Source organism: Chamaea fasciata, unplaced genomic scaffold (genome assembly GCF_029207755.1).
Source record: "Chamaea fasciata isolate MVZ Bird 193981 ecotype frontalis unplaced genomic scaffold, bChaFas1.0.hap1 SCAF_5, whole genome shotgun sequence".
In the NCBI taxonomy this organism is placed as follows: domain Eukaryota; kingdom Metazoa; phylum Chordata; class Aves; order Passeriformes; family Sylviidae; genus Chamaea; species Chamaea fasciata.
This window is the reverse complement of record NW_027094090.1, coordinates 66786541-66814429: the sequence shown is the minus strand read 5'-3', so window position 1 is coordinate 66814429 and position 27889 is coordinate 66786541. Positions and strand designations below refer to the sequence as shown.

Below are 27889 nucleotides of genomic sequence, written 5' to 3'. Positions count from 1 at the left end.
AGGCATCCAGCTCCTCGTTTTATACAGAAGGAGGCTGGAGGATAAAATGCAAAGAAATTAAGTGACTATTTGAAAATTACCAAGCAGATTATCAGCAGCAGAGCTCAGGGTTAAGCTTAGCTCCCAGCCCCACACCCCTTCCTATCATTTTGTGCATCAAAGAAGGCACAACTTAAAATCCATCACTTTTTAACTTCCATGGTAAAGAAGCAGCTCTGCTGCAGCTTTGTGTTTGACTTCCTTTGGATTTGCATCAGGCCAATCTGGCTGTGTTCTTACTTCATACTTACACCACCCTACGGAGGTTCTTCTATGTGTTGAGTGCCACTGAAATTACTTTGAAATTAAGGATCCAAATTTTTGGATACAAAGTTCTCAGAAAACCTAAAATACTGAAACATGGGTCTTGTGGGGAAAAAAAAAATAAAAGAAAAAAAAAAAAGGGAGGGAGGGAGGAAAGAAATCTAATGGTCACTTCTATCACTGCATGGTCCCAGTCCAATAGGAACTGCTGGCTCCAACCAGGCTGCCAGAGGTCTGGAATGCTGGGACAAAAGGCCAAAAAACATCTTTCTTTTTTTTTGCTGGTTGTTTTTTTTTTTTCCATCCAGTCAACATTTCAGGTGGAAAAAGAAGGACATATCCAGAGACACCCAGATGAATAGCGGCCCTAACAATGCCAACTTTTCCGCTCCCAGAGTTGTTTACACCCACAAAATTCATTGTGGTGCCAAACCACAAGGAGAGCTGTGACTCCCTAAAATGTGTGGTCTTTATCAGAAGGGCCAGATGAAGTAATTTTGAACTCTTGGACACGTTAACAATGCCTGAGGGTGCCATATCCAGAGAGCTGACACCTTCAGGCACTGATGCAATGAGGATGGACAAGAACAGGGGGTGAGGGCGGTGGAAGGAAAGGTCTTTTTCTGATGTATCCAAGGGTAGAGCAAATTTTATGGCTGGGCTAGAAACAGAGTATCCCAGGAGTGAATAGCTCACACATTTGATCCCATCTTGGGCTCAGTCCAGCTCCCACTGAAGTTTAATGGGAGTTGGACCAGGCCACTGCACTCACATTTTTTCCATGCATGGAAAACTATTTCCGTTACTTTGAATTACAATACCACTGGCTTTGGATTTTATATAATAAAGTAAATCTAGGCCACTGTTTATATTCCCCCCCCAAAAAAACTGCATTCTGGGATGCCAGCAAATATATTGCCTGTTGGATTAAAAAAAAATAAAAAATAAAAAAAACATGGACACATTGGTTTAAAAAAGCAACAGCTCCTAATTATTAAGCATAATTCCTCTTCCTTGTGCTTTTCTGGAGTCCTCAAATATTTGAAGTATGAAAGGTACACATAAATTCTTCTCCGGTGGTTGAAATGGTGGAATCTGTAAAACTGCAACGTTTTATAAGAAACAGAGGTTTAATATAAAAACAATCATCTTCCTGACTGGCTCATTGCTTATTGGCATGTTTTGAGCATTTTGAAATTTACAGGGGAAGAAAAAAAAAAAACCAAAAACCCCAACAACCTTGCAATGTCAGTAACAAAGCGGATGCATATTAGCAAACCCTTATATTTTGGGAATTGGCTTCTCTTGATTGTTCTGACTGCAAATGAACTCTGCAGATGCTGAGAGGTACAGGAAATGCCTTGTGCTGGAAAAACAGCATTTGCTCCCTGCTTTATGAATTGGATTGTACTGAAATCCCAATGTGGTAAGACTGATTAGCAGACTTGGGTAATGCCTTCTGCCCTGGTACAGCTTTATTACAGCCATTTTATTAGCAAGGGAAAACACAGAGAGGACTTCCACGGTGAACACACACCCACACTCTGGAAGCAAACCTTCCTGCGGTGAGCCTATGCTGGGGAAGAGCACGGCCCCTGCCCTCTGAAACACAGAGCAGCAAAATAAAATATTTTACTCTGCCCTCGCCGAAAGAATAAAACGGAACACATGTATGCACAAGCAACAGAGGGAAAGAAATGTCGTTGAGGGGCGTTTAATGTTAAAGAGGAACTATACAAGTGGGCTGGCAGTGAGGATTTGACAGAGCTGAACAAGGTGACCACCTGCATCCACTTCAGAGAGAGCTGGCAGCAGGATGAGGAGTGCAGCCATGTGCATGTGTGTGTGTGTGTGCACTGCTGCTTTCCACTGACAAAATGTACTCTGCAAACATCCCTGGCACCAGCAGCTTTTCCTCTCCACTGAAAAATCAACTTTCAGCATGGGATTTCAAGGAAGAGGGAAAACAAAACCCCTCACACGCACAGCCGTGTGGTTTGAGCTGGGCAGATTTCTGCTCAGATGGTACAGAGGAGCCAGGTGCTGGCTTCATGGGCGCTCCCAGGCTGTGCACTGGCCAGCCACAGGTTCAACCTTCCTTCCTCACAACAGCAGGCTGCGAACTTTCCTCTACCCCACTGTGGTCTGGGGAGCATCCAGGAATGCTTCACAAGGATGTGGATTTTAAGCCATGCCCTCGTAGCCTTAGCTAACCTTCCCTCTAATGTGACAAAGCCCTGCAGAGGGACCAAGCATCAGCTCCAAATTCCCCCAGTGTAGGATTTGAAATCTGAATAACTAGGACGCACCCATGTCTGGCTGTGATTTCCCCATGTGCAGTAACTTTTGCAAAATGCTGAGATTTACTGGTCAGAGAGAAGAAAGAACCCACTCCTCCTTTCCTCAGTGGCGTTCTGTCTGTGATGAAATAGCCACGTGCTGGTGTGCTTCGCCAGCACGTCCTCAGCTTCCTCACCCTGAAACATCTGAGGGGACACGCACCCAAAGACAGATTCCTCAGCAGAGCTGAAAGAACGTCAAATTAACTGGCCTGACGGGGGGTGGTGGTGGTGGGGAAATCTCAAACCCAAAACCATCTCTTAAATAAAGCCTCTTTAATTAATTATCACCATCTGTTTATTTATACAAATATAAAATATATTTATATAGATTTATAATAATATAGATTTGTCGCTCTGGCGGGCTCCTGCCTCACTTACAGACGTACTGGTCGACGATCTCTGTGCACTTTTTACACTTGACGTAGCAGCACCAGTGGAACTTGCAGTGGCAGCGCTCCACCTGCACGCTCTTGAACTGGTCGTAGCCGCGGCCGCAGCACATCAGCTCGCAGCCGTCCATGCCCTCCGAGCTCTTGTTGCACAGCCTGCCCTGCGTGCCCAGCGAGCCCGTGGTGTCGTTGGGGAGGCAATAGTCCGGGCTGGGGTCCACGTACACCAGGTCCTCCTGGGTGGGCATGTTGAAGCGGTTGTTGACCAGCTCCAGCTTGCCCTTGCGGCTGATCCGCATGGCCGCGGCGCTGTCGTACTTCTCCTTGAGCAGGTCGCCCACCTTGCGGAAGTCGGCCAGCTGCAGCCAGCAGGTCTTGAGGCTGCACGAGCCCGACACGCCGTGGCACTTGCAGGCCACGTCTGCCAGCTTGTACACGGCCTGTGGGGAAAGGAATGGCGGTCAGGCGGCTCAGTGACAACGGGCTCGTGGCGCTCTCAGAGCCGCTTTGGTTAACCCGCAATTTCTGTTGTTTCGCCCTTCAGAGGATACAAAAGGTCTCCTCCTCCTTCTCCCCCTGTTGCGACTGCTGCTGTTCCTGTTCCCTAAATATTTCTATTTCTGGTCACGCTGCCTGCAAACACGACTTCCTCACCCCCACCTTCTTTCCCTCTGGCAGATTTCTGGCTTGGCAGCAGGGTCAGGAGCGGGAGGAAAAGAGAAGGAGCCCTCTCTGCGTGGACTCTGGAAATTCCCCACCTCACAGACCACCGGAGTGTGGCTCGTTTTTCCCGTTCAGCGCTGCAGAAAGGGAACACCAGGGACCGACGCTGTCGTTCCAGGGGTACATCTGCATCCTTTGGAAATAAACCCACGCCCTTTCCCTTCACCCTCCCCGAGGGGAGCTCGGTGTGCAGGCGGGGTGGTGGTGCACAGACAGACGGACACACGTCCCTGGAAGGCAGCGGAGCTGAGCCGGAGCCCTCGCTGCCTTCCTGCGCCATCTCGTGCCCGGCTCCCTCCGCCAGCAGCAGAACAGCCAGCATTCCCGGGCTGGCTTTTCCCAGACATCTCCAGCTACGTTTTCAGGAGCCTGGGAGGCGGGCTGCAGATGCATCACACCCCTGGAAATCCAGCATGGAAGTTAGCAAAGAGTCTTCGAAAATTCAGAGTGTAAAACCCCCATCAGAGCGAGCACAGGACGGGAAGGGAAACTCTCCTGTTTACTCTCCTCCTCCTCCTCCTCACACTGGCTGGGAGGAGGGAGAAATGCTGAGGAATAAAAACCTAGGGAAGCAAACTGAAATGCAGGTTGGGTCTGTTCTTCCCCTCCATTTCGGAGACAGGTACAAAAGTGCAATGCCCCGTGAGCTCTCAGGCACTGACAGAGCTGGCAAAGCAAGAGCTGGGCATCCCCCCAGCACCAGGGCTACTCTGTGCTACAGCAGCTTGATCCCCCAGCCCTTGGCTCCTCATCCTCTCACCATCAGGCTCACATCTGCTCTCCCAAGACCCTCCTGCATCCTGCAGTGCTTTTGCCAGATCCTACACATGCCAAGCGGAGATGTTTTGGCATCAGCTGCAAAATTACCACCAGCTGTATCCGCTGGGGGAGAGCAAGGAACAGGAGAACAAAACAGGGTGCTCTGGAAGAGATGGCAATGCGTCTTCCAGCCAGGCTTCCTGCTGGAAAAAAGCAGCCAAACACAGAGGTTGCTTTTTTGCCTCGCTCACTGACACAGAAGCAAGCTTCCCAGCTCTCTGCTTTCACGTGCCAAGGTGATTAAGGCAATTGAGCACGCTGCAGGCAAAACCTTCTGCCTACAACAACGTTCTGGACCAGCAGGGAGAGGTCAAAGTTCTCCTACAACAACTGGTTGCTCCTCGCCCAGCTAATGTCCAGCGCTTTTGACAGCTAGCGAAGATTCAATTTGGCTTAATGGCTAAATCACATGGAGGCCAATCCAGCTCCTGAGAAAGCCAATGGAGTGAGTCCTTAGAACAGAAAAGCTTTAGTTCTGCTCCTCAGAGCTCAATTTACCAAGGCAATCCCTCCCGGTGCAATGTAACAGCTACAAGCTTGGAGTTAAGCACTTGTCTTGGATCAAACTACAGCTGCAGAGGACCAACCACACCGTTACTTGAGGATTCCTGCTGCACTATGACCAGACAGGCTACAGCTGAATTTCCTGAGCACCAGACACTTACTATATCCTCACTGCACTGCCAGCCTGCTTGTTATAAGCCTGTGTTAGCACTTTTCGGTTACGGTTCTGTCAAATCCCAGGCCACTCGTGCCTCCCTTGCCCTCGCATGTGTTTTTATAAAGTATTATGACTCTTCCTAATCCTGGGCTTTGTTCCCTTAGAAAAACACTGCAACTCAATCCCCCTCAGTTAATGTCATGGGAATGAGTTCACTCTGACTCGGCTTTAGGCAACTGATGCTCAAAACATCTGGCCCGTGTGGGCAGTGGCTGTTGTGGGGAAGGAGAGTGCTACCAGTGATCCCCAGGTGAGCGTGGTGCCCCTCAGCCCCCCACAGCTCCCACCACCCATGTCCTGTGGAGCCAACCATTGCTTCAGCTGCTGAATGACTCTCCCACTCTCCCCCTTCGCCGCCCAGATGAGGAGAAAGCAGAGGGAACTGGAGAATTCCTCTCCGACCAGGCTCGGGTCAAGGTAAAGAATCACCGACCCCACAGGCAGTTCCGAGGGCAGGATCTGATCGATGGCCATGCCACTTAAACAGGTCGAGAACGCCTCTAATGGAAGGGCTTAAAGCCCCTGCCCATACGCCCAAGTTCTCTTCCAATCCTTTTTGTGCAGGAATGGGAAGAGGAAGAGAATTAACGGGTAATTCCCATGTGGTCAATTAGCCAGCCCCCCTTGCAGGCTGGCCTGGCAGTGGCTGGAGTGACTGATGACTGAGGGCTGCCACATGCTGGCTGGGTAAACAGCGTGGAAGGACAGACTGCCAGACTGAGCCACAGATAAGGGAGGGGGGCAATGCAGAGGGCAATGGAGGCCAATTGGAAGGAAAGACGGATGGAAGGAAAGGACATGTTGAGATAACAGCCCAGGACAAACAAACAAGAGCAATAAAGCCAGAAGCCACCACCAGCACCAGGACTGTGACGTGGAGTGAAGGGGTGATGGGGTCAGGACTGCCTGGAAGATGAAAGACCTCTGATTCCCTCCTGTCCCCCTGCCCCAGCTCCTTCAGAGAACCACGGAGAGAAGGGACAACCCTCTCTCCTGCCACCACAGCTCCTCAGGAGTCAAGGAGAACTTCCTCACTCACAGGAAACTGAGTGAAGGGACACGGCAAAAACCTGCCCATAAATCAGAAGGTATCACGTGAAACCCTGGCTGTGAAAGCAGGGCAAGGCTGCAGTGGGATGGCAGCTGGTGGTCACTCCGCAGTGCTCCCTTCCAGCATAAACTGCCGGGAATGAAGAGTTACATGTGCACCTTCCTACTTACAAAACCAGTATGTCAGCAGTTTAGGAATGCAGGACTAGACAGGAGCTCCTGGGTTATTAAGTATGATCTCCTGCTATTGCAGGCACTGCTTCAAGAAACGTTCTCCCTAAATGCATAGGATGACCTTTTAAAAGCAATTAGGTTTTCAGCCACCTTTTTTCTGATTGCCGTTCCAACAACAAAATAACTTTTCCTGGTTTCCAGCCTATACGTATTTACTTTATGCCCATTTGCTATTGTGCCAAATTGGCCCTCTGCTTAAAAAGTACTTTTCCTTCCCCATTACTTCTCCCACGAACACAGACATCAGTCATATCCTCTCTCCACTTTCACTTTACTAGGCTAAATATGGCAAGCTGCTCTAGCACACTTTCTTAAGAAAAGATTCCTATCCCCTGGGTCAGCCCTAACAAGCCTTTCCTAGTCTGAGGTCATTTTACTTGGGAATCTGAGAACACACAATCCTTCGGGGCCTCACCAGAGCTCAATACAATGGCATTAGTATTCCCCCACGTTGAATAAAAAGACTCATGTCTGGTGTGTTACAGGATATTTACCACCTTCCAAGCCACATTACTCCTGCAGTCATTTGCAGCCCACTGCTGCGACCAATTCTTTCCTACTCTTTTCCTAACGACTAAAGATGTATTTCGTACAAGGCCTCGAATGATGCTCTTAATGCTGCTTTACTGAGTGTCATTAGCTGCTGCACAGAATTCACATTCTCCTCTGCAGACACAATACCTGCCACCTCTGCATCAGCAGCAAAGTTCGTCAGCCCATTCCCAGTGCTTGTGTTGAGAAACAGTAATCCCAAGGGCGAGTCCTTGATGAGCTCTGCTAATCAAGCTGCATTAAAATCAAGCCCCATTCTTTCACACAACTTACTGACGTCTTCCCTTGAACCAGTTCCTTGTCCGTCTCACAGCTACTGCAATTTTCATTGTATTTCCCAGTTTAACCAAGAATTCCCCACGGGGGAAATACTTCAAAGGTGTCACAGAAGTTCACATGGATGAGACCTATCAGATCTACTCTGCTTTTAGAAAATCAGTGATGTTCTAAGTGATTGTGTGATCGAGCTTTGAAGAAGCACTCTCAAATTATTTCCTGTTTTTCTCTGAGATATCCAAAGCCCCCCACTCCAACTTGAAGCCCCAGGCAAAGCACTCACCCACTTTGGGTACCCAAACTTCTCTGCCTTTAGACTCAGCCCCATCCTTACTGGCTGTCTCCTTTCTTCCAGTCTCCTCCAATTTGCAAAGTTTAAAAAACTTCTGCTGTTTATTTTATTAGCCTTTGCAAGGTCTGACTCAGCATGATTTTTCCTGTTCTCACCTCCTCTTTACACTTCTTGACCTCTAAGAGCTTTTCATTATTTATTTGCTGTATTTTTTTTTTCCTTCCATTCTCAGTAGGCTCTTGGTCTATTCCTAACAGCTTCTCTGTGGCAGTTATTCATTCAGTGAGGTCTGGATATTCTTCCTACAACCTTTCTTCTCTTGTTGGCATGCAGAGTTGTAATGGCTTTAGCATCTTTGACTTGAAAAAGTTCCAGACCTCCTCCACATCCAGTTCCTCGGCTGAGCTTATTAACCAGCTCCCTTAGTTTATCACAGCTTTTTGTTTGGGGGAGTTTTTTGTTTGTTTGTTTGGGTTTGTTTTTTTAACACACAAGCTTAACTACACACCGGTTTATACTTCCATTAAATTTAATGTAACCTAAAATGGCTTGTGTTCATTTAATCCACGTTACTGCAGTTCACCTGGCACCTCAGACATGGGGCCATACTCTGTCTGTGCACCCCTCGAGGCTGTTGGGGTCTCATGTTCACTCCTTGCTTTAGGCAGGGTATTTATTTGTAATAATCCAGGTTCATGCTCCAGACATGCAGGATGTTCAAAGCAAGTAATGCAGAAAAGAATGTCACATTCAGGCTGCTACTGCACCACGCACATCCCCCATTTCCAAGTAAATGCAGAGCTTCTGCCCATCCAAGCCAAAAAAAAAAAAACCAAACCCTATCCCAACCCAAAACTCAGTGAGTTATACATCTTTCAAGTCCAGTTTTTCACCTACTGCAAATTTACCCCCATTTGATTTTGCAAAAGAACCATGAAGTACTTGCAATGCTTCAACCTGACACGTTGATTTCACAACCAAAAAAAAAAAAAAAAAACCTGAATAAATCATCTTTGGTGTCAAAACGAAGCTGAAATTACATGTGGAAAAGACAGACGTCCAAGGGAAAGGGAAAGATAATTCAGTAACAATGAGAAGAAAGAAAGGGCGGAAAATTGATAAGGAAACTAAAGATATTAGCTAGGAATGTGCAGAAGAGCAAGACTAAGTACACTTAATGGGATTTTTTAACATGAATTAGAAATAAAATTAACCTTTGAAAAGCTTACTTCTCGGGAAGAATGATAAAAATTTAAAACACCCTGGGGGAAAATGCACAAATGTTCAAGTTAGTATTCCTGTTCTACTTTTGGGAAGAGGCAGGATTACACAGCTGCACTGCATATGAATGATGCTACACCTTCCAGGCTATTAATCACAGGCAGAGGAATTGTGTGAAAAGCAAAAGTGCATACACTGAGTGCATACAAAAGGGGTATGGGGAAATTGGAAAGGGTACACGAAAGTGACAGGAAAATGATTTGATGGCTGATGAGAACCTCTGAAACTGAGAGAGAGTCTTCAGTGCTCAATCTAGTTTGTCAAGAAAGAATGGTGAATAAATTACAGGAGATAAATACTTGCGTGCTAAGGAAATTCTGATTACTAAGAGAGTTTTGGATTTAGCTGTAAAAGTCAGAAAAAGAACTGACTAGAAACCGATGCCAGATAAATCCAAATGCTCATTAGGTTCAGAGTTGAAACAGTGATTAATGCTGGTATCACACTACAAAGGGAAGTGATGGATTCCCCATCCCTAGGGGTCCTCAGATCAAAACTGTGAATCTTCTCAGAAAATGTCTGTCACCTAAATGCAAACTAATTATTGTGCCCAGTACCAAGGGAACTGAGCAAGGCCTGAGTCCCAGAGATAGCCAGGCTCCTGGCCTGATATTCCCAAAAATCCAAATGATGGTAGTAGAAGACAACTCTACATGCCAAAAGGTTCTTCTTTTCACCACCAGCCTGTCACTCTCAGAGCTCTGGGAAGCCGATTTCTTAGACATAAACCTTGGAAATGGGCCGTGACAGCACCTGGTTTATTTGGAAAAGAGCTTAAGTGTCTGCATTTGCGTGCCATACAGCATCTCAACAGACCTCCAAAATCCACTGGCTTTAGCTGGCAATGGAAGCCTGACATTAAACTGGAGCATGGCAAGCCATGGAAGCCTGACATTAAAACTGGAACACTGTCAGTGTTGTCTGTAATACTCACAAAAGTGCAGAAAACGTGACTGCATGTTTTTACCAGGGCATCACTGCATTATCCTCTGTAGCCCTGGTTTTGTACCTGAGATGTTTTGGTTTTCTGAAATTCTCTTCCCAGAGAACTTTCTGTAAACAAGAGAAGTGTTTTTGTAACTGCAGCTTTGTTTACATTCTTTCCCTAGGAGGGACTTCTTCTTGATGTCCCTCTGGCCTGACCAATGTGACTGAAGAAGTTTGTCTTCTTGTCACCAATCAAATTGCTCTGTGTAAAATAATATAAAAAGAAAACACATCCCAAAAATAAAAGAATAATTTTCAGCCTTCTGAAGTCAGCCTTGTGTCGTCGCAGTGTACAACAGCGTCAATCCCCCACACAACCTCCAAGGAACTCAATCTCCAGCCACCCCCAGCCCTGTGAGAAGAATCACAGAATGTGTAGGTTGGAAGAGACCTTCAAGGTCACCAAGTCCAACCCCGTCCTAACACCTCAGCTAGATCATGGCACCAAGTGCCACATCCAGTCTCTTTCTCAACACATCCAGGGATGGTGATGCCACCACCTCCCCGGGCAGACTATTCCAGTATTTAAGCATTCTTTCCGTGAAAAACTCCTCCAACCTAAATTTCCCTTGACACAGCTTAAGACTGTGTCCTCTCATTCTGTCAGTTGCTGCCTGGAGAAACAGACCAACTCCACCTGAGCACAGCCACCTTTGAAGGAGTTGTAGAGAGTGATAAGGTCACCCCCGAGCCTCCTTTTCTCCAGGCTGAACAACCCCAGCTCCCTCAGTCATCCTTCATACGACTTGTTTTCCAAACCCTTCACAAGCTTTGTTGCCTCTTCTGGATGCCTTCAACCATCTCAACGTCCTTCCTAAACTGAGGGGCCAAAAACTGGACACAGCACTCGAGGTGTGGCCTGACCAGTGCCGAGTACAGGAGAAGAATGACCTCCCTGCTCCCGCTGGCCACACCATTCCTGACCCAGGCCAGTACGCCGTTGGCCCTCTTGGCCATCTGGGCACACTGCTGGCTCATGTCCAGCCGGCCGCTGACCAGAACCCCCAGGTCCCTTTCCTCCTGGGAAAGCCCACGCCCGCTCTCACCCTGCGGCCGGCCTCGTTGTTCTGCAGGTTCATCAGCATGCGCGCCTGCTCCTCCGAGCCGCGCGCGTAGTTCTTCTCCCTCTCCTTGGCGTCCACGAACTCCTTGGCGAAGCGGTAGCCGTAGTCCACGTTGTCCCCGCAGCCGCCCCACAGCCAGTCCCGGGGCAGGTCCCGGGGCCGCGCGGCGCGGCTGCAGCCGCACGAGGACAGCTCGCCCTCGCGGCACGCGCGGCTGATGGCGTTCACCACGCCGGCCGCGCTCACCGCGTACGTGAACGCCGTCTCACGGCTCCCTGGGGAGAGAGAGAGAGAGAGAGAGAGAGAGAGGGGAAGGGGGGGACACGGAGTTAATTAACACCTGGAGCCCTGGGTTCGTGCCGGAGATGGTTTGGTTTTCTGAAATTCCTTTCCCAGGGAATTTTCTGTAAATAAGAGACAAGTTTTGGTGACTGCAAATTACATTTTTTCCCTAGGAGGGGCTTCTTCTCGGTGTCCCTCTGGTCTGACCAATGCGATTGAGGAGGTTTGTCTGTGCTTCACCAATCGAATTGGTCTGTGTAAAGGAGGATTAAAAAAAGGACACATGCCAACGATAAAAGAGTCACTTTTCAGCCTCCTGAAGTCAGAGTCTTTGTGTCGTTGTGATGCACAACAGCGTCAAACCCCTCCCGTGGATCTCTGTGGGTTTGACCCAGGCTTCTGAGGGTCCAGCCTGGCAGAAAGGTGGCTGATGTCAATTAGTGAGACGGCACGATCGAGTGCACTTTGAAAAATCAGAAAGGTTTTAATGAAGAATACATGAAACAAAAACAAAGCCGAGCACAGCACAGAGACAAGTCTCCTGCTTGCTACAACACCTCGAAAAGCGTGGGGTTTCTTTGTTCTCTCTCTTTAGTACTCACCAGCTTAGGTGGGTTTTTTGGCCCTTGGCCCAATGAGATGAACAACAGACTTTGAGTTGCATTCTTGGAGTCCAGTCCACACTTCCTTTTGCTTAATCTGTTTCCTAATTGTCATATTTTTTTATTATTAAACCTATTTCTTAAAATTTACCAGGTAAGTGAACTCTGTTTTTCACAGACCGATTGGCGGTTTCAGACCAATTAGTAAACAGCTCTGCAAGCAAACAAGTCGGTCAGAACAGCAGGTGCGAGGTTAGAAATTGTTTGGGATGTCTTCTTATGGCTCCCCCAGAGCAATGCCTGGGAAAGTCTGTTTTTTCTGAGGCTGCCTGAAGCCCAGAAATTCCTCTTTGACCACTGTCAGTTCCTCCAGGATCTCACTCCGTGTGCCACACGCGCACAAACGGGCACTTCAATGTGCTCAGAGAAGGTGCTCAGAATTTACTGGAACTAAAGAACACCTTGGTGCTTTAGATGGAGCAAGGGCTCCATCCCACTCTGGATAGCAGCTCCAGGGGCAGGTACTGCTCATCCTCTTTCCCCTTCACTCATCCTTTCATTCTAACCTGGAGGAAACTCTCAGCCAGCAGGAGGGATGTTCACTTGCTGAAAGTACAGCTGCTGACCTAGCCACTGCATTTGCCAGTAATCATTAAGAACAAGTCAGGAGCTTGGGTCTGTGCAAAAGGAGTACTCTGGTTGAGCCAGTTATCTCTCTGGCACGGCTTTCACTTAATTGGAACATGCAGTCTTCATGGGCTCCTCTTCACTTCATTTTAGTTTATGTAAGGCCAGCTTAAAATTATTTGTAGGCAAAGAGAAGGAAACTCATTTTTACACTGCAGCATCAAGGCAGGGGCTCTTCCACTGCCTGCAGCACTTCCACAGTTCTGGAAGAAGTAAAACTCCCATGTAGACCATAACAAATGAGAAGACTTTCCATTAGCAGGTTTACCAGAGGCTGCCCTGCCTGTGCGTGCCCCAGGCAGCTGAGCCAAGCAGCGGGATCAGGTCTCCAGCCCGGTATTCCTGGCAGGAATTCAGCCCCAGTGTGACCGGGGCACCAGCACAGCCAGAGCCCTGCATGAGGCCAAGCAGCGGAGCGCTGAGTGTCTGCAGAGGGGCAGGGGGAGAAGGAGGCAATCCACACCGGCACTGGCACCGCATGTCTAATAAAACAGCTGAGCCAACACCTTGGGAGCCGCTGTGCCCATCACCAACCCTGCAGGTGATAAAGAGAACAACTGCCAAAGCCTCATTAGAATAAGCAATCTAATTGTGAAGGGCTCCTTACACCAAACCCCAGCAAGATGCTCTCAAGCAAATTCCGACGACTTCAAAGGGCAGATCCTCAAAGAACAGTTTATCACCAGCTCAGGAGGCTCTCAGTGCCAGCTCCCTCCGCAGGGCTGAGCTGAGGCATTCGGTGTGCTCTTGTTCCAATTTGCGGGTGCTAAAAATCCCTAATTAATAGCATCTTATCACCAGCTTAGTGCTAATGACCCGAGACAAAGGCAAGGCTGTAAATGGCACCCACCTTACAGAACAAACTTCGATTTTTTGACCCCACCTAAATGAGAGATGAACACTAAGGGTTTGTGCTCTGGATCACGGCTGATAAAGTGCTCCAGGACACACCATGCAGAAGGGAGGTCCTTACTCACAGGTCACTAGAGCACTGCGCTCACCAAACCTCCCTGGTCCAAGAGACACAGAGGAGTGACTCTCAGTTAAGGCAACTCGGATCAGACTGGCCCATAAGGGAGTCAGGGTAATTCTTGGGTAACCAAAATCAAACTTTTACTCATCTAGTTGGGGTTTTTTGTATGTTACGGGTCTTTTAAGGTAACAGCCCAATGTGCAGTGTTGCCCCTACCTGTATGGAGAAAGCCCCGAGGACACACCAATCATCCTTTTAAGGAGAGCGCTCCCCTGTCTGTAAAGATTAAAATACATGCAAGGAAAGGACCTCACACTGTGACAGCTCGTGCAACAGAGCCTGCATGACTCCAGGTGCTTAGCATCCTTACAGCCTGACTGAGACCCCTGAAAAGACACCGGCATTGGCACTTTTACTCTCCATTTTTTAACCATCTCCACCTGCCAGATGTAGCAGCACAACCCCGTGTGCAGCCCCTGCATCTGCACAGGCTGCTCAGGATGGTGGCGGGACAAGAGGCTGGAACAAATCACAGCAGGGTGAGAGGATTTTTGCTTTTTGGTGGGTTTTTTTTTTCTCCCCCTTGCTGCCCGCAAAGCAAATACTCGGAGAAATATTTGGCTTTTCGCTCGTCCTCTCCAAGCTCGGCCCAGTTGCGCAGCTCTGCGCTGTGACCCCAAAGGCCTGGGGGGATATTGCCGAGTTTGCTGCGGGCCGGGGGAGCCGTGCCCGGCGCTGTGGAGCTCTGTGGAGCTGTGCGGAGCTGCGCGGAGCTCGGCGGAGCTTTGCTGCCCTCCTGTGCCGCCCGCCGGGGAGCCGCGCCCGGGCAGCGCCCGGCTCCGCTCCGCAGCTGCTCCGGGAGAGGATGGAACAAGAACAAGCCCCGACCGGGACACAAAAGCCTGTCGCTTTGACTTTTTTAACGAAAAAGTTTTCCTTTCCACTCGTTGTTTTTTTTTTTTAAAGCGGTACCCCAAAGTTTGCCGATCTCGAAGAAAAACAAGGGGGAAAATAAATTCTCTTTGTTCTCTGTTTTTATGACTGTTTTTCCACCCCTCTCCTTTTAGCATTTGAAAAGGCAGAAGAGATAAGATCTTTGGCTCCAGAAATGACTGGACTAACCTGGAAATCCCAGCCTTGCGTTTAGGATTCCTCTGGAGGAGATATACTCTCTCCTCCCCTGAGGAAATTCCAACGTGACCTTTTGGGGTGCTCTGCCCTCTCCTCCTCATAAATGTAGCAGCAAGGAATGTGTCTGTATATAATGTATAGGTCTATATATACACACACATGTGCAGTCTAAAATCTGCATGGACAGAACAGGAAGCAACTTTGGAAGGATAATTTTTTTTTTTTTTTTACATCATTAAGTATTGTCGTAGAATAAACCACGTTTAAAAGCTAAGAGCAAGTCTCACGACAGCACAAACACTAGGAGAAAACAATGCTCCAAACCAGCCGTCTCCAGTGCTACGGGTGCCCCTCCAAAAGCTTGGGATCCCTGGGCTGCCTCACTGCCATGGAAAGCACAAAATGAAGGTGTAATGATTAAACACAGACCGACCAGCTCTCCTGTTCCTGAGCTCAGTCAGGTTCTGTGAAGGGGAAAGGAAACCGATCTCCCAGGTTTCTGAGTGAAGGCTCTCACATGGATCTCCCAGGCTTTGGCCACGCCAGGTTCTCCTCCCCTCTCACAATCCAGAAATCACGTCATGTGTGCCATGCTCACATCGGTGGGTGGGCAGAGAGGGTTGCTGGCACACTGTGCACCTTCTGGGGCCTTCTTATCTCCCTTCCCCTCCCTCTCCACAACAATCTGGCATGTCTGTGCACTCTTGCAGATATTCTGGTCTCCAGACCTTTCTCGTGCCATTGGCACAGAGTACAGAAAAAGGGCTGTGGTCCAGATTTGGGGCTCGGAGGTTGAGAACAGGAGACAGACACACAGCGTGAACCCAGGGAAGAATGACTTTGTATCTGGCGTAACCTAAGAGATTGAAAGGCTTTGTCTTCTTCCCCAGTGTGGAAAATATATTTGCTGAAATGATAAGCAATGACTCACTACAAAGCAGGGAAATGTGAAAAGTGGAGGGTGAAGCTATAAAAAAGAGCAGAGGCAGCATCTCCCTCCACAGCAGCTTATCACTGACACAGATAACAGCCAGGAATCACCAAAGATCCTGGAATACCCCGGGACACCTTGGGTGACGTTTTTTCCTTTGTGCTGGAGTACAAACATCTGATCGTGCTCTAACTGACCAGAGAATGGTTCCGAAACTGTTGGGATGGGTTTTCAGAGAGAGGGCAACTGCAGGCAGTCACCTCAGACACTGCCATCAGCAGATTCCTGCCACAGATACAACAGGGCTCAACAAATGCACACAACACACAAACCAAACAGCAGGAGCAGGACTAATGGCCATACCCTTCACACACTTGCAACACCTCTGCCTTCACCAAAACACACACAAAAAAAAATCTACTCCCAGTCTTAACTCATAGATCAAATTCATTTTAGGGAGGAGAAATCCCCACACTTCCACGATCCACTCTAATTCCTTCTTCCTCTCCACATTCTGTTTCTTCCTGACACCTTTTCATCCTTCAGCTCTGATCTTTGCTCTGCTAGTTCACCCTTACTTCTCTTTTATGTAAGAGAAGTACATAGAAACTCTCACCACATGGACCCTCTCACAACACCAAGCCAGAACTGCAGGAAGCTACTGGAGAATGAGGATTGCTCCAGAAGGGGAGACTCCTGTTTTATTGCATCCTTGTGGAGTCACAAGTATTCCTTTGGGGATTTGAAACTTACACCCTTCTTTAGGAGAAGTTACACGTGAGGGAGTGACATCAGAAAGGAGAGATGGAGGTGTGTTTTTCTGCCCTTTGGCGGATGAAATTTCAATTTTCATCCCCCAAAGCACAAGTTTTTGACAATCCGGGATTGCAGGCAGCCCCATCTGGCCACCACCCTTGCTATCAGAAAGTGAGAGATGGAGGATGCACAGATGCCTTGGATGTGTGACAGGGACTGGAAGTATGTGTCAGGAAAAGGCATTTCCCAGGGGAGCATCCCAGAGGAGAATCGAAGGGGTATGAGCTGGGCAGAAAGGGGGGAATTAGAATAACTCTGGTGGGCTAAATAGGGATTTCTGACAGATTAACACGTGCAGAAATATCCCTAGAATTCTCTAGGATGACACATGAATTTCAGGATCAAACGGAGGAGATCACAGGACTTTGTGCCCTATTGCCTAAATGCCCCAGAGGTATTAAAGATGCATCTCTCGGTGTCCTGCTGCTTATGCAGTTCTTTTGAGAGTGAAGCCAAAACCAGTGCGAGCAGTACTGGGGGTACAGGAGCTGAAGGTCTTTTTCCATCCCTCGAGTTCACAACCGAGAAATAGTTCTGATTCTTCTGTGTAAATGATTGGCTTTGTGGGTGGGAAACAAAACCTTCAGACAGGGGTTGTGGAGAGAGAGAGTGTGTGTGTGTGTGGCTGTTTTAACACCTTTTCTTTATTGGCCTGGCTGTCGGACATATCAAACCGAGCCCGGATTTCTCAGTTTCTTGCCATCAGATGATTGCATTTCAAAAGGAGCTGGGACAATGTAGCTGGGTCGCACCTCAATTCAAGTGCAGCAATGGCCTGTCAATGTGCCCCTTACGGCCAGCAGGGCAGGAATTATAAAAATCCCTTAAATTTACACAGAAAGTGGCAGCACGGAGAAGCGGGGGAATTTCCATGCCCGGAGAGTTCCTATTCCCCACATCTCAGGGCTGCATTCCCTGTCTGAGATGCTGGGAACGATAACACGGGGGCCACCGTTCCTGCCTCCAGCCTCATTACCTTTAAAGCAACACACCAAACAGAGGCAGCCCCCCTTTTCCTGACCTTGCCGTGCTCCCCCCCCAAAAAAAACTGCGTCCCCCTGGTCCCCCTGCTGTGGCCTCGGTGCCACCAGCCGGGCACAGGCAGCACCGGGGCAGCGTCTGCACACCGGGCACGGGGAAAGTTTTAGGAGCCGTGCTAACGGGGCTCATCCCTCCTGCGTGTGTATCTGAAGGACAGGGGGACAGCCGGCCTGAGCCCGGCACCTCCCTGTTCTTCTGGCTGTACTTCTGCACTCCCAGGTGCTCCTACCTATTTTCATGACCCTCCCGAAGACGGAAGTGTTGTCCACCGTGCTGCAGTTCCACCGCCGCTGCCGAAACTGGTACTGGCACTCCTTGATGGCGCTGCGGGCCCCTTCCCCGATGAACACCATGTGCTCCTGGTAGAGCTGGCAGAGCTTGCGCTGCCCCGGGGACAGCCCCGGCAGCTGGCTGCACACCGGCTGGGCGCCGATGATGTACATCTCAGGCCTCTGGATGGGGTTCATGGCCAGAGACCTACGGTGAGAAAAACATCTCGGGGAGTCTGGAGGGAGAGGCCCCCTCCGCGAAGAGCCCGACACCTCTCCCCACCAGCCCAGCCCCGCTCCGGGAGCCCGGGCGCATTTCTCATGTCAGCTGCCTCCCTCCACAGCTCTGCCAGATGCGAGCCTTTTCCAGGGCTCTAGCGGGAGCAGCGCTGCTCGTTTGTAACCCGAGTTTAAACACGGAGGACACCCGGGATGGGGAGGGGGCAGAGGGAAAGCTCAGCACTTTCCCTGCAGGAGAAAGCGAGCAGCAGCGATTTTACACAGCGCCAGCGAGCGATGCCTGCCTTTGAGCCAGGCTATTTTCCGCTCTTCGGGGGAAGGGGGCTCCGCGGCTGCTCCCTGGGCTTTTGGCAGCGGGTAGGAAACCTTACCCATCCCCTCCCTGCGCATTCCCCACATCCTAAAGCCCGGACGGCGTTTCAGCGAGCCCGTACAAAAGGAGCCCAGAAACGCCTGCAGGAGACAGAGGGGCTGCGTCCCACCGCTCCCGAAAGCGGGCAGGGACAGCGGGACGGGGGGGACGCGGAGAGGAGCGAGGTGCCGCCCGAGAAGCCCGGCGGGCAGGGAAGCTCCCGCGGGGGGCGCGGGGCAGGGGCCGCCGCACGGCTCGGACGGTCCCTCCCGGTGCCCGGTCCCCGGCCCTCGGCGGACAAAGGCGCCGCCGGCTGCCCTCACTTACCACCAGGAGTTGGCGTCGGCCACCGGAGAGGTGCAGCTGCAGAGGAGCGCGGCGGCGAGGGCCAGCCTGGGCCCGGTCATGGTGGGCTGCGGGGGCAGCCCCCGCCGAGCCGGCCGCCGGGACGGGGCGCCCTGCGGAGAAGAGCCGAGGAGAAGCCCTGGAGCGGGGCCTGCGAGCGGCGGGGGCGCGGCGAGCTCAGCCCCGGCTGCCGCCCCCTCCCACCCCGCAGGACCCTCCCCCGGCCGCCGCCTCCCGGGGGCTCCGGCGGGCCCTGCCTCCGCCCGCCCCCGGCCCCGGGGCTCCGCCGCCGCCGCCGGAGCCTCCCCGCGCGGCCCGGGGGCAGCGCACGGACGGCGGGGCTGTGCGGGCGTCGGGGAGAGCCTCCCGGAGCCCCCGGGCCGCCCCCGCTGCCGGAGCCCCGCGGGCGCAGGTGCGCGGGGAGCAGCGGGCCACATCAAAGCGCTGCCTTTGTAGCCAACAAGCGGCTCGGAAATGAGCCGCCCCCTCCCCAAAACCCCTCCCGAAGGGCCCCACGGCCGGGGGCTCTGCGAGGCTCGGCCAGATAGGGCTGGCACCGGAGCCTAACGGGGAGCTGGGCAGGAGAAAAGCTTCCAAGGCTCCTCTTGTCCAAACGCCCTCTCCCTTCCCCACTGGAATCACCGCGAACCTCAAAGGCAGGGCAGTCGGGCAGCTCCTCTCCCGGACACCGGCAGAAAGCAGAGGCAGGCGTCCTGCACCGTGCAGACACTTGTAACGCGCTCCTCGCACCCTGCCTCCCTCATGCCGCAGGGAAACAGCCGCCTCATCACACCATCGACGCTGCCTCCATCTCTGCGAGGCTTCCCACTGTCCCGTCCTACCCTGCACCACAACGGTTCCCACCTCTCTTCCACGGAAAAATGCCCCGCAGGCTCCTGAGCAGGCCGGGTGTCCCCCAGCCCTGCCCCTGCAGCAGCAGGGTCCCCAAAGGCAGGCTGCCCGTGCGGGTCCCCCCGGGCTGCGGGGCGCACGAGTACCCAGCCCTGCCAGCTGCCTGACGAGCAGCACCCGAGACGTGAATCACCAGCCTGGGCAGCTCAGACTGCTGAAGTATATTTTTGATGGAATTCCTTGCGCCCGCCACGGTGGACTTGCTGTGTTTGTTTGCGGCACGCTCCGCTTCCTCCCCCATCCAGATGTGCTGTACCTGCAGCTGGTGGCCCGTCTCACCTGGCAGGCAGATGTGGGGCTGCAAAGTGCCAGAATCAGCCTCAGGACAAAAAAGCCTTGTGCGACCCAGCACCTCAGTGGGAGGGGAGTTTTACTGCTTGGGCACAGCGGGATCCATGTCTGAAGAAAACAGGGTGACTTTATTCACATCTTCTCTATCCTCCCTTTCCCTCCTCCCACAGCCCCGAGCGTGACGGAGGGACGGCGAGGTGTGTGTGTGTGTAGCCACGCATGCATGTTTTGGGTCTGTTTCTATAGGGAATAGACAGAATGGAAAGTTTATCTCCCTGAGTCTGGGGAGGAAGGAAGTTGTGTATGGATGAATGGCTTTTCCATGACAAACAATGAGTCTGCACAGACATGGTGTGATGTCACCTAAAGAATTTCCAAGCCAGCCTCGGACACGGAAAACCTTTTCGCTGGCAGAGATGAGAGCGTCCCACCTTTCCACCTCGCCACAGCCAGAAAGAAGAACTAGGGCGGGGGAAAAGAAAAATAAAAGCCCTCACTGTCTCACACACACACAAGGCATGTGCCGTGTAAATAGATGACATGATGGGAGAAGTGCATCTCCATGCCCTCACCCTGCGGATTCTGAGGAAGGAGTAAACCATGGCGAGCCGCCCGGCCGCCTCTCCCAGCCAGGAATGTGAGACAGCAGCAGCTGATGAGGCAGTTCCACAAATACAGGTGATGTCAGTGTCCCCGTGAGCTCCTCTGAGCACACGTGGGCAGCGCTCACAGGACACACCAGCAGGCAGCCCTGCACTGGTGGCCCACTGACAGCACCGTGGCGTGGTGGAAACAAAAACCTTTCCAGCCGGGAAAGCCTGGGAGATGCTCACGTGAAACTTGGTCCAGGAACACATGGCACTAATTAAATATCTCATTTTAAGCATTGATATGCACAGGCAGACGATGATTAACAACAGTAAAGTGTTATGAATACTGCTGGTAGCAACCTGACTGCCAACAAGCACAAGCAAGTGCTTGCAATCTTATTTTGAAACGTGAGACAGAAGTATCGCTGTATGGGATAAGATGGCTCATCCAGCCAGCCTAATATCCTGTCTAAAGTGGCAGCTAAAGCAGTTCCTTCAGCAGCGGAGGTCTCAAACTCTGAATTCCACCCAAAATCTGCTGCTGGTGAAAGCAACTGCCATTCAGCTAATACATGAATTATGGAAGCGAGTCCTTTTCAAGATGCTGGAAATAATTTCTTCACTGGCTGTGTTTATGACTTCAGATAGAGTGATAATGGCAGGTGAGGCATTGCTGCAGGGATTTAGGCTCAGCCAGCAACTTCCACCGCAGAAGCTGAAAAGCACTTGGCTGGTGGTCTGAAGAATGTGGTCTTCCCCTCTTGCGCCTGTTTCTACTTGCCACCAAAATCCTGAATGAGAGGTTTTGATTTTACAAATAAAAAGCTTGGCTTATCTTTTAAGCCCAACTGCAGGGCTGGTTCAAACAGCTTAGTGAGGTTGTTCGCCCAAGCAGGGCTGGGGGGGAGACAGCAGTGAAATTTTGTGAGGCTGAGAGGTGGGGTGAAGTGGGCTGGGATGAAAAGAGTCAGAGAAGCATGAGGCAGGACAGCCCAACCTCACCGCAGGCAGACCATCCCTCCTGGCCATCATCCCTGTCCATCCAAGCGACTCCCACTTTCACCCCAAACCATCCTTCCCCTGCAGCAGCCCGCTCACACCAACTCAGACCACTCCTGCTACGCTAGGGGATGAAGGAGCAGGAGGAAGAACTCCAAAACCACAGGCTGCTCTTCCTTCTGTGGAAAAAGGTCCCATCCCACCCCTTCCAGTGGGCATGGGTGACTCAAGCAGCAGAAGTGACCCTGCTGGAGCACTGCAGGTCAGAGTGCCAGGGATCACCTGGGCCAAGTAAGGAGCTGCTGCCTGAAAACGGGACGTGAATCTCAACCCTTGGATTAAAGGTGTGATGCCTCTGGGAGGGCAGAGGAGCGGCAGCAAAGCCTTCATCTTCGTAAAGCCTTGGCACTCTGCTGCATTCAACAGTCTGCTGCCCTAGGCAACTGCCTACTGTGTTGGCTGCCTGCCTGAAATTTGTACCTGTGCTTGCCTTTGTTCACTTTTCAGAGGTGACAACTGTGCACGAAGCATAAATTTGCACATCCAGTTTCCAAAGTCACAGCGAGGCAGTTGGAGAGCTGTCACTGCCTTCCCAACACTGTCCCTGCCACGAGGGAAGCTGCAAGACTCCAAGAAAGGGAGGTCATGTCCATGAGATCATTTGCAAAGATTTGGCAGACCGTGAAAAGAGTTGAACCCTTGCTGGAAGACAGCCCTGATAAATGAGAAAGGGAGGGTTACTCGTGCAAATTCTCTGTCCTACCCTTATTGTTCCTTAAAAATTCGGGATGTCCCCAAATGTGACACAGATCTTTATTGAGTGCTATAAGGAGTGTTGAAAAAAAATCACTTCCACGTAACTCCAGAGCTCCTCGTTTCTGTCTGATTTCTTCTGGTCTGGGGAGAACTGGACAAACATTCTTCCCGTAATGATCAGGAGCTTCTTTTGAGTTCCTGTTTACTCTTGCAGCTTGACTGGAGTTCAATGCTTGCTTTTAAAGCCTCGCAATGTCCAGTGCATCCAGAAACAATTATTGCTTTCTCTGACACAAGACACTTACTCAAGATGTGAAGGATATTCACTCAAGGAGAGTCTCCTCTGCTTAAGGAGCCAGTAGAGATGAACTGCCCAGTGTCATGTTTAACCCCTCGTCCTCCTCCTCCTCCTCGCCCCAGCACACCACCATCTGCTCCGGGGCGTCCCAGTTGGGATCAGCTGTCCCAGCTGTGCCATGCTCAGCTCCTTGCGTTCCCCCAGCCCCTCACTGGCAGGGTGGGGTGGGAGGCAGGAAAGGCCTTGGCTCTGTGCAAGCCCTGCTCAGCAATAACCAAAATATCCCCGAGTTATCAACGCTGTTCTCAGCACAAATCCAAAACACAGCCCCATGGCGGCTACTATGACGAAAATTCACTTTACTCCAGCCAAAACCAGCACACCCAGGAAGGAGCTTTCCATGTGCTGCTCCAAGGGGAATCCCTGCCCTCTGGTTCTGTGCCATGGGCCTGCTGCTGACAGCATCAAGAGACGTAGCATAACGTCCTGCTATCCATCTGCTTCTGGCAGACAGGCTTTAACCACAGCTCTTACTAAGACTTCAGGAATCTCATTAAAGTCACATACTCGCCCATTCAGCTGAACCAGTTTTAGAGGGAGTGTAGATTAAAAAAAAAAAAAAAAAAAAAAGAAGAAAATAAAAAAAAGCCAAAATCACTCGAAGCTAAATTGCAGTCTTCACACAGAAACCTAAAGATCTTTTATCTCGCCACTCCCTGACTAGTCTGGTTGTGTGCTGCTCCCCTGCTGCCAGCCTGTCCTCCCTCAGCTCTGTACCACCACACTGCTGTACTGGTGTCAACCCTCCCAGACCTAAGTGTGTTTATTTGCACTGCATTTTTACCTAAGCAGCAACTGGAGCCACCTCCACAGGTCCAGACACAGCTGGGGGGGTTACAGAAGGTGCAATAAAACCTTGAAGTATCCCAGCACATCCGTCCTTCATGTGTGCCCTTTTGTCTCGACATTGCCTTGCCTCACTGAGTTGTTACACACTGTCTCCGCTGGAAAGGCAGATTATTCCTGCTTATGTCCTGCTTGTTGCTTTTGGTACTTACAGACTGGGTTTTATCTCCTGATGTGCTCATGCACTACCTTATTCTGCATCTCATCACCTGTCACCCCTGCTGACAGATCCAGATTTCCTTTCACCACTACCTTGCCCTTGCATTTTTCCATGACTCCCCTGGCCAGTGACACCCAGCCTCACTGTCACCAGGGCATGTAGTGCAGCAAATGCCAAGATAGACCTGCCAGTCTCAGCAGCCTCAGTGACAGCTGTCCCTGAAGTGCCTCACCAAGGAGAAATAAGAATGGTGGAAGCTTGTAAATAAAGCACAAGTAGTAGACAACAAAAGCTGCCAGACACGAAACATTTTCACCATTTAAAACCAGAATATGTACAAAGGATGGCGATTCTATGAGTAGAACCACCTCTCATTTGTGAAAGATACAGAATGTTTGTGTAGCCTAATGAACGTTGTCATTTTCAGCACAGGATTTCAGGACAGGCAATGAGCTCACTTGGAGCAAGAGCATCCCACCTGCTGCAAGAAAAGAAGCAAACTCCAAAGATTAATCAGGAAGTGATCCTCCTTCCTCCCAAGGGGATTCAGTGGTACTCACACTCACTCCTACAGCAGATTAAATCCTAGTGTTGAGCCATCCTTGTCCACCGAGACCAGAACAAGACGTCCCAAGGAAAAGTGCAAGACACTCAGCAGAAGCTGCATCTGCTGGAACAAAATTGATTCAGATTTTTTTGAAATCGAGAAAGAAGCAACACAGGCTCATCCCTGCAGGTATGTAGCTGTCTGGAAGCTCTCCACATTTATGATATTCCCATGGACAGATCCAAGCCATCCGGTTCCATTTCACATGAGAAATCTATTTGCATGCTGGCAGCCTGAGCTGAGACCAGAGTCCTAAACCAGGACATGTCTAGCCCAAATTCTGCACTTCTTGTTCCCACGACTGCTGTAATACCGGGGTTTCCGGGGCTGCAGCAGTCATCCCCAATCACCAACTGAAACCTTCTTAGCGTCCTCTATTTATATGGGAAAGCCCCATGAGAAATCAGACCAGTTCTAATATTTACAATTATAAATCTAACCAACCACGAGATACACGTCTTTGAAAAAGTCCCAAGCATTATCCTCTGCTGACCAATCCGCAGCCTATCTAGGATGCCCACGGTGTCACAGCTTCCTTGCCAGACAAGCATCTCATCACCTTCATCCTCCCCAAAGGGGTGTCCAGCCCCCCCCAGCCCCACTGCAGCCATCCCAAACCCACAAGGTTTATGTCTCTGCACCTCACAGGCCTGGACCTCATTTTTGCTCTGGACAGGTATTCCTTTTAGCTTGTCCCATACTCTGTAACAATTAACTGCCAAAGGAAATCCAACATTCAAAGTGCAGTGGTTCTTGATTCCCCAGGAGTGAATGGCTGGAGGAAATGGAGATGCACTGTTTGCTGCTGTGCCTTGGACATTCTGCACCTCAGTGCGGGTCACAGGGACCAGCATCAGACTGGGTCAGATCCAGACCCTCCGGACAGTTAAATCACTGCCAGCAAAGCTTTTCCAAAAAAATGCATTTCCAAAGGAAACAGTAAACCGTTGGAATAAATCCAAATTCATTATAATTTTTCTCCTTCCTAGCAGACTCTTCTAAGAGGCTCTTACAAAGTCTAGTCTAATAAAAATAATAATAGCCAGCTTTTCCTCCACTCTAGACTTGCAAAGCAAGAACATACACCCATCCCTTAAATCCCACAATCCTGAGAGCCACTATTTTTCCCTTACCTTAAAGAAAGGGAAAGACAGGTGCAGGAGGGGGTGAGTGACAGGTTGAAAGCAGTAAATCTGCGGTGCAGATTTACCTCCATGCAGTAAAGCATTAAACCAGGTGCCTGAAAGTAAATACATCCTCACTCGTTTTTTGCTGAATCGGGATCAAAATTAAAATCTGCTTGCTCTCTCCATTCTTTCAACCATCAAATAGTTCTGCCACCAATTAAATGCTGTTCCTGCTCAAACACAGTGGATTCAAATACAGAAGATTTTGGGAATAATGCACAAGTGTATAATTGTATCATCTTCGTGGTTTTTCACAAACACTTTCCAAACCAAAGAGAAAAAAAACCTTTCTTTTTTCAAGCATGCTCACTGTGTTTTATATTAAAGATAAACTATACTAAAGGCTGAAGCACTATAAATAAAGCCCCGACTACATCAGGAGATTGCACCAATTTAACCAATTGCAGAACTTATCTTCTATACTGTCACACTTCAGTGAAGGAATTTCCTGATAATTCTGCCTGCAACAGATTTAAGCAAAACCTCCCCAAACTGTCTGGGGAACAGACTGCACATATACATTTGTACCAAAAAGGAGATCATTTCATATCTCAGCTTCATTCTAGCACCAATCACTTATGTGCAATCTGAACTGCAGAAGGTAAAGGTGTCCTGTTCCAGAGGTTGTTTGTGAGTTCAGTGCCACAGGCCAAGGGCACAACTGCACAGAGAGTGAACATCAGGAGCTACAAAAGCTGTGAGGCTGCCAAAGCCTCTGTGTTATCAGGGCAAGGCCTGAAGTGCAAGAACATGATAGCAAAAAAAGGGGGGAAAAAAAGCAATCTCTGTGTTAAAAAAAATTGATAAGAAAGCATTAGTTTGAAAGATGGCTCTGTGTAAAATTACCTGATTTGTAGCAGAGGAGGTTTCCAGTGTTTGTGCTAGCATTTGCTGCTTTGTAAATCTTTCCCAAAGAAGAAAAAAAGAACAACTGGGAAAGTAACTGAAGCTGCTAGTGCACTTTACTCAAATTTGTTCATTTTCGTTGACTTTGCCTCGGTTTTCAAAGCAGATTATGTAGATATTTTAACTGCCAGAGCTATCCAAAAGCTTTCCAAAAACAGCTGTGCTTTTTCCCTGCTTCTCTCCCCCACAAACTCTAATGTGACATTTTGATACAGGCACTAGAACAGCATCCATCTCCTCCTCCCACAGCTCTGCCTGCCCAGCAGGGCTAACCAAAATCAAAACTTGCCTTACATCAGCCCAGCCAGTGCAAGTCGTCACCAGACCGACTTTCCACCCCTGGTGAGGCTTTGGAGTGCACCAGTGGCAGTTTCATCCTCCGAAGATCTCAGCCCACACCCAGGCTTCAAAACAAGGAATCAGATTTCAGAGGTGCAACTGTGTCTTTCCTTTCCTGCTTTGGACACGAGAAATGTTGTAGCCACCAGAAACGTAACCGCAAGGGGTTAAATTACCTGGGAAAAGGTGTTTATCAATGGGAGAAATCCAGGGGGTTAAGTTCTTCCAGCTGCCACTCAAACAGAGAAAATTAAAACTATCCATTTCACACCGCAATCCAAAAGAATATTTACAGTCCTGGAGATTCTTTCCCCAACCTCTCGGACACATTTATTCTCTCTGGCAATATGCTATTGAGCAAGTCGACTAGACAGGACATGGAAATTTCTGTAGAATGCAACCTCTGCTTTACTGGACAACTACAAAGTTCCTGCAAAGAAAAATGTGTTTGTCCTGCAAAAAAAACCCAAAAAACTCTGGTGTATCCACAGAGAAGACAGGAATTGCTGCTCCTGCAGGAGAGGGAAGCATGCTGCATTGCACAGAGGGCTTAGAGGGCGGCTTGCAGCTGTGGACCTCAGAAAGCTGCTCTGTGAGGATATGTGCACCATCCTTGCAGCAGGCAAGGTGTAGGACGAAAAGAGGGAATTGCCTGAGTCTCTACACTGCAGGGGAAGCAAGAAATCCTATTAAGGATTTATGCTGTTCCAGCAAAATAACTTCCTCACTCGAAGCAGAGGCCAGCTTTTTCACTGTCTTGACTTTGCTCGTGCTGACAGCGTGCAGTTCTTCAGTCAAGGCCAGTGCCAGCTCTGTATGGAGAGATTCAACATCAGGAAACGGGATAGCAAGGCTCCTACTCCTGCTCTCGGTCACAATTTCATTTGCCTCTGAGATGCACTTGCAAGGCTTTGAGTGAACAGCCCTCCTGGTTCTGAACACTTGCAGAGAGAAAGAAGTTATTTACTACATGAACAAGTTTGAAAACACAGTGATGTGCACACTCAAAAATATGTTCTAGAGCAGGCGTGTACGGGAGATGCCTGAGAAGACATTTGTGCCTGGTGTGTAACAATTATAAATGTGTTTTCATTTACACACTGCCCCCTCCACGCACAAGGGAATGTAACAAAATGTAACTTAAACCACAAATAAAGGGACGGACAGAGAGAGAGAGATTCATACAAAGGTTAAACCAAAAAAAAAATCTGTTCAATGTCACTGTGGGGATTACAG

At 49.8% G+C, this 27889-nt stretch overlaps 1 protein-coding gene across 1 annotated transcript; it reads right to left on the bottom strand.

Annotated features, from left to right (window-relative positions):
• Nucleotides 1-2919: 2919 nt before the first annotated feature.
• WNT5B (Wnt family member 5B) lies at nucleotides 2920-26661 on the bottom strand. Its single transcript, XM_066184665.1, has 5 exons — nucleotides 26609-26661; nucleotides 18685-18815; nucleotides 17726-17973; nucleotides 11016-11308; nucleotides 2920-3474 (listed from the first exon to the last, which is right to left on the bottom strand). Exons 2-5 carry the CDS (start codon nucleotides 18762-18764, stop codon nucleotides 3016-3018), a joined length of 1080 nt encoding a protein of 359 aa, XP_066040762.1. The 5' UTR covers nucleotides 18765-18815; nucleotides 26609-26661; the 3' UTR covers nucleotides 2920-3015.
• Between the last annotated feature and the right edge of the window lie 1228 nt (nucleotides 26662-27889).